The sequence below is a fragment of the Medicago sativa genome, chromosome 7 (assembly GCF_051527215.1).
Source record: "Medicago sativa cultivar Bolivia chromosome 7, Bolivia_mono, whole genome shotgun sequence".
Classification (NCBI taxonomy): Eukaryota; Viridiplantae; Streptophyta; class Magnoliopsida; order Fabales; family Fabaceae; genus Medicago; species Medicago sativa.
The window spans coordinates 33,977,310-33,984,483 of NC_140755.1; the positions used below are offsets into that span (position 1 = coordinate 33,977,310).

At 32.7% G+C, this 7,174-nt stretch overlaps 1 protein-coding gene across 1 annotated transcript; it reads right to left on the bottom strand.

Moving 5' to 3' along the window:
• Window positions 1-5,029: 5,029 nt before the first annotated feature.
• Window positions 5,030-7,174, bottom strand: LOC146905817 (uncharacterized). The gene is made up of 5 exons (XM_085729738.1): window positions 7,125-7,174; window positions 6,912-7,016; window positions 6,450-6,821; window positions 6,241-6,323; window positions 5,030-5,263 (listed from the first exon to the last, which is right to left on the bottom strand). The coding sequence occupies exons 2-5, from the start codon at window positions 6,966-6,968 to the stop codon at window positions 5,194-5,196; spliced, it is 582 nt and encodes a 193-aa protein (XP_085585864.1). The 5' UTR covers window positions 6,969-7,016; window positions 7,125-7,174; the 3' UTR covers window positions 5,030-5,193.

Here is a 7,174-nt window from a genome sequence, read left to right on the forward strand (position 1 = left end):
TTCAAGGCTTCCTCCTTCACTTTTTCAGTCTTCTCTAATATTCGATTGACGTGGCTTTCAATACTTCCCTGCAACTCTGCTACCGACAAGGTATCGGTATCGTGGGATTCTAATATCGTAGTCACCACATGATCAAACTTCATCGGCATGGTGCGTAGAATTTTCTCCACCACCTTGCTATCCGGAATATCTTCTCCATACACTCTCATCTTGTTGACAAGATTAATAACACGAGTAAAATATTGTTCCACTGTTTCAGAACTGGACATTTCGTATCTTTCATATTCTCTACGCAGAGACTGCAGCTTCGATTTCTGAGCTTTCTCAACTCCTTTGTGTGACAGCTTCAATATGTCCCACGCCTCTTTTGAAGTCTTCGCATTTGCTATTTTGCCGAAAATTGAGTAATCTATTCCTTGAAGAATTTGAGATAGTGCCAGCTGGTCCCTTCTACGAGCAAGTTCATCAGCTCCTTGTTGCAAACCAGACTCCACATAGCTCCAGATATTGTGAGCTTTAAGATGTGTTGTCATCATAAATTCCCAATAATTGAAATCTAATTCAGAATTCAATTTGGGACCGGACCAAACGATATTGAAATTGTTTGCCATATCTTTTTCAAAATATGCTCACAATAACTTTGACACAATGAGAACTCTTTTGTTCCTCACACACTCGGACTATTTTTGACACTGACTTTGACAGAGTGAGAACTATTTTGTTCCTCACACACTCAAACTATTTTTGACGCTGACACTTTGCAGGACCTAACCTGCTCTGATACCAATTTGATATCAATGGGACATATAACACACAAACTCACAAACAAACTAACAAAGAACAAAGGAGAGACTTTCTATTGAACTCTATTTTTATTCATGAAAACTTGATACAAATGGAGAGGAGAGTTACATAGCCTTTTATAGGCTTAGAACCTTAATACATAAGCATAAGTGAGGCGGTGCTGCACCTTGTAGAAAGAGGCGGTGCACACTAGATTTTTCTAGGTTGTGCTACATTTTTGCTTTGGTCCAATCATACATTTTCTTACTATGGAAGGATAGGCTTAGAGAGCTTCCATATTATTCTAGAGCTTACTTGATTTATCTTATTAGCTAAGTAATAATGTTCAATTCAAACTTTGCAACCTAAGTGGCAATCTTATCTCATAAGCCACATCATACTTCTCAAGTCTTCTAGAGTTTGCTTGATTTAATATCTAACATTCCTCAAAGCACCCTCTCGTTGTTTTTTTTTTTTTGTTTAACTTGTAAACCCTTTCATTCTCACCATCTGAAATGTCTTCCAAGCGTCATTCAAGTCCAACTCCAAATAGGAACAGAATCAGCTTTATGGACATGGTAGTGATGAGGACAATTGGGAAGAACCACAAATTGCTCCTAAATGTCTTTATTCTCAACTAAGAACATGCTCGCTTATAGATTACAAAGGCACGAAGTGTGACCTTCAATTTGCTGAGTATGTTTTGAAGAATGCCAACTTACTGCGCACAATGACAGTTAATGCCTCTTCTGAAGATTTAACTATAAAGTACCAAATGCTAATGGATTTATCTTTGTGTCCAAGTGGCTCTCCTACATGTAAACTTTCATTCATTTGATTGAAGAAGGTTAGAACACAAATACATTAATTATATTTTCTAATTTTTAATGTTATATTAAATTCTAGATATGCAATAATATCAATGGATGGTTTGAAATACATGCACTTTGTTTCATTATGTCACTATTATGCAAAATTATGGTTTGCAATTGACACGTGTTCATGTGCCTTGTACACCGATGACTGAACATGTTTATTGTGGACTTGTGGAAAGAAGTCGCACATACATCAATTTTGAATAAGTGTAACTAGGATTTCGGCTCTCCGACATCGTCCATCATCGACAACACTTGTTCAATATTAGTCTCATTGTGGTAGCATATATTAATCCGGTCTCATGTATAAGCTAAAAAGTCAAACAAAGTTGATGTATCTAGTAAAAAATTTGAATCAAATACTTTGAATAAGTGTAACTAGATGCATCCACTTGTTTAACTAATTTAACCAAGGCCTACAACAGTTAAGGCCTCCCCGCAGTTTTGAATAAGTGTAATAAAAATGTTATCAAGGAGGGTGGTTTTAGCTTCTGATGTGGTACTAGCAAGCATTTTTTGTCAGAATATTCTCTAAATCAAATTATTTGCAAAAAATTGATCCAATGAGGCTATAGAAAAAGAAATGACAGCTCAACGAAATAGCTATAGGACAATGACTTGAAATTGAGCTATTCACAAAGAGGCTAAAAATATTTGGAACTGATTTTAGATGCAAGTGAGAACAATAATATGTATCATTGGACAAATGTTGTTAATTGTATGTTGATGATTGTACTTAAATGTTTTCACATCATTTATGCAGGTTGATGGTTAGTTGGCAAGTGAATATGAAATTCAAGCAGAAGCTAAGGAGTCATCAACATGCTGCTTTAATATTAGATATTTGTTTTTTTTTTAAATTGATAATTTTAATTATCGATATGTTATCTTGTCGTGTTTGGCTGACTTTTGATATTTTTATTTGAGTTATTTTAGGATTGGATCTAACATTGAGGTTTAGACTCTATTTCTTTTGTTATTATATTCACAATTGACTAAGTGATTTCTTTAGTTTTAAATTGTTTAATTAGACCTATTTTACCATGCTTTGTTTACTTTCATACTTGTAAGTTTTGAACGCTTTCAGAAAATTAAATGGTGTTGGATGTACCTTTCTATAGTACTAGCATGGATACCCGTTCCAAAAACGGGCTAGAATTTAGTCTTATTTGAGGGAGAGAATGTTGTGATGTATCAAGTGACAGTTACGCTCCAACATTGAATAGAATAGTCAAGGTGGAGAAACATACTAGTACTAGATAGAAAGAGGTACATCCAACACCATTTAATTTAATTACCTGAAAGTGTTCAAAACATACAACACCATTTAATTACCCAAGAAAACCATATATTTAATGCCTTAAAATATTAGGTGAAAATGTGGTATCATTCTCACTTATGATTGTTCTATCAACTGGTCAATCCACACCGGTGTTGGCTCCCCTAGAAAGCCCAACGGTGGTGACGTAGCCCGGTTTCACTTTGTGGGGGAAGCTCGAGTGGTTCATGATGGTAGATCACGGATGCGTAGAGTCTCATACTTGAGGTAAAGATGTTATTGTGCCGAGTGCGAGCTAAGGTTCCACATTAGATGCAAGAGTGGATGTTGCGCAAGATATAAGTGATATGACTCATATTACTAATGTCTTAATGTTTAAGGAGAAGATGTCGTGTCAATTTCACTTGTGCCATTTCTTAGTCTAATTTGATTATTAAACTCAATTTAGGATCCCCCAGTAGTAACAACATTATGATGAACTGTTTTTATAGTTTTTGGATGTCAATTGTTTCATTTTTTTATTTCAAAATTTAGTTTTTTGATATCATTCTTTTTCATGTGATTTTTTCATTCAATAACTATTATTTCAAATTTCTTTACTTTTGGTATTTGGTGGCGCAAGTGACATTAGAAAATTGTACATGTGTTATGTTTAGTTGACAAAATACATGTTTATCAGACATTTAAAATTATATGTGACGTTTTCTTAATTGAATCTAAGAAAAGTAATGGAGTGAATGATGACATTATTGGTCAATTGAGAAAAGTGATTAGGAAAATTGGTGAACTTCTTGATTCATTTAATTTGGATGACATTTTTGGATTTATGAGAAATTTAGATTTGAGAAGAGTGACACATCATAAAATGGATGTAAAGATGGAGAAAGTGTTGAAGGAACAAGAAGAGGAAAGAGCAAATGAAATGAAGAGGAACAAGAAGTGAGGAAGAAGGATCTGTTTACATTTTATTGAATTGAAGCTAATGGAGCTAATATAAACTCACCAGAGAATATGCTAAAGCTTTTGAACACTGTAAAAGTCACCCTATTTTGAAATAAATAAGTTAAATTTATGCTGTGAGGAACTGAATTTTATAGCTATAGAATATAGATATATTTAAAGATGAGAGAATCATCAAGCTTTATCATGTTTTCAGTTCATTCAGAATTTTGAGTGTAGCCATTGATTTTAAGTAGATGATGTATACTACATTTAATTATTCACATGCATAATGACAATAGCATATCAATTTTATATATCAATAAATTCAAAATAAGTGCAACATCACTGACTTCAACAAGCAAGATTTTTTTTTTTTTTTTGTTCATACAAGATCATTACGAAAGACATGAAGTTACATGATCTATATGAAGTTCGCACTTCACACATCAAAATAAGTACAAAATCGTTCTCCCTGCAAAAACAATGGTTTCCTTCCATATTCATGAAATTGATAGCAAACACCATTTGAACAAACCCTTCCACTACAAGAAAAAAGGTTTTTGACAGCGACATGTGTCGTTGAGAAAAATGAAAAGTTGCTGCGAAATGTGCTTTTCCCAGCGAAAAAAATATCGCTGCATGTCGTTGGCATAAGTGCTGTTGCGAAAAGTTTTGCAACGACACCTGATGTCGCTGTGAAAACTAATGCTTTTGCAACGACAATTATTGTTGACTTATGTCACATGTCACAATGACTATACTCGTTGCGATAAAGTATTTTCTTCAACAACTAAAGTTGTTGTGATAAGTTCTTTTTTGCCAACAATACAAATTGCTACTATTTTTTATTAATGTCACAATGATTATTCGTTGCGATTAAGTATTTTCCGCAACAACTAAAGTTGTTGCGATAAGTTGTGTTTTGTCAACAATACAAATTGCTGCTATTTTCTATTAATCGCAACAGCCAGAGTAGTTGGTATAAATTACATTTCCCAACGACTTATGTCATTTAATAAAAATTATTATTTTTGACTTTTATTTTCTAATAAAATTAGTGTCAATCACATTTGTAATTTAAATCGTCATAACTATTCAAGAGTAAATTACATTAGAAGTCACAATATTTTTAATGTAAAAAATGAACAAGTTTAATGTAGATGCAAAGTACTATAACATTAAAAATATAAAATGCCATAAATTATCCTTAACACAAAAACTAATAATCATAAATGGTTTTCTCATAAAAAAGAAAAACTAAAAATTCCAAAAATTAACAAATATAACAAATAAAATTGTGGCTCCACAACAATATTAATTCTTCTTTTTTGTAGCTTTTCTTTGAATCTTTTTTTGTGAAGTAGTTGAATCATCCTTACTTGACCTGCAATTTCAACATAGTGGAATTAATATTTAATGTGTTTTTTCCTATACAATTAATGAATGGAAGAAAAACATAAAACAAATATCATATAGTATATGTTTCAAATGTGTCTGTCAAATTAGCAAAACCCAAAAAACAATAACAAGCTGAAGCATTAATCCACCAACTTCAGCATATATTCATTATGTGTATCTTAACCAAATCCAAACTTGTATTTAGCTATGTCAAACCAGCAAACAAAAATAACGTAGGAGTGCACAAACAAACACCAAGTTTTTAGATTCATTACAAAGCATAGTAGTGTGTGATGCAGCATCCACAAATGCTTACTACATTATACTTCCAAAATAAGCCATTGATTCTTAGGAAAAAAGTACATGATACCACAACGATTCAACTTTGATAGTCCAACAAATTTACTTAACATTACACAGACTTGAATTTACTATTATTCAGTATAAGCTTCAACACTAACTATCCAACATAGATGTGTTCAATTCATAACATAACAGCATCACCATTTACCGAAATCTAGGCATTATGAACTATTACCAAATATAACTTTTCAAATTTTAACTCACATAGATAGTTACAATAGCATCTAACTAAAATCATAAACCACACACTGTCAGACAATGGAAGCAAGTTTACGCATGCTTGCTCGGCACAAGCAGTTCCTACAGGGCAAGAGGGCAGTACACATAAAAGGCCAAAGCTAGTTGAGCAGAAAAACTAAACAGCAGAACACCACTAAAAACAAGGAAAACAGTGGCCAAAGTAATCACTACTGCACCATAACAATAACCACTACCACACCAAAATCAACATCACAGTTAAGCACAAAAACGAATTGCTAAAACGAATTCTCAATTAGAATATCTTCACAAATGCATCAAGTCGTGTCTCCACCAATCCATCTCAACTCAAAATAAAATTTGGACAAAATTGTATGCTAAAAGTCAAGAAAAATTACTTACAATTTCTCTGAAGTCGTGTTATTATCCTTGTGAACAAGTCCAGACATTATATTAAGTGCACTAGAAAATTGTCCACCGATACCCTGTAAAAATGTTCAAAATAACACCCATGACAAATTTAATAAAATAAACAAAGAGATTTTAATATATAATACAAAATTAAAAATTTATTATATTTTTGTACCAACTACGGTTATTCATATACTTACTTGGAAATTCATCATTTGACTAAACATATTTGCCATTTTTTCCTCAAATTGTTTCTCCATCTTTTCTTCTAGTTGCCTTTGACTCTCTTCAAATTTTGCTGTCATTTCCTCCCTCATGTTTCGCTCCTTTTCGAGTTGAGTCTCTACTTCTTTTAACTTCATCTCTATATCTTGTCTTTTTTCACACTCCTTTTCTAATTGTTCTTGCAAACCTGTGACAGACTTTCCCTTTTGGGGTTTAATTCCAGCTCCTAAGCCACGACAATATCCCGATCGCTCTCCCACAACTGCTTCAAAAGCAGTATTCGCAATGGCATCAGTGTCCCCATATCCAGCTTCTAAGTAAGCTGAAGAAGTTTCTTCAACCTTCATCTATTTAAAAATGTAAATTATAAATTAAAACTAGAATAAAAAATTAATCACAATTATATATGTTTAACAAATCAAAAAAGGATGTCATACATGAACTTCCTTAGAAGCATCATTTATCCATTCTCCATTGCTGTTTGTGTGAGTCATTCTCCATAAATCCTTATAGTTGGGCTCCTTTTTGGTTTCAGGATCTCTCTAAAAGCAAATTTTCATCATCACAAAATAAAAATACATATAAGTTATCAAGTCAATGACAAATATACCAAAAAAAAAAAAAAGGAGATTCGATATTTTATATTTTACCGCGTCATAGCTAACAGCTTGAAATGACTTCCTTCCACATCTATGATTAA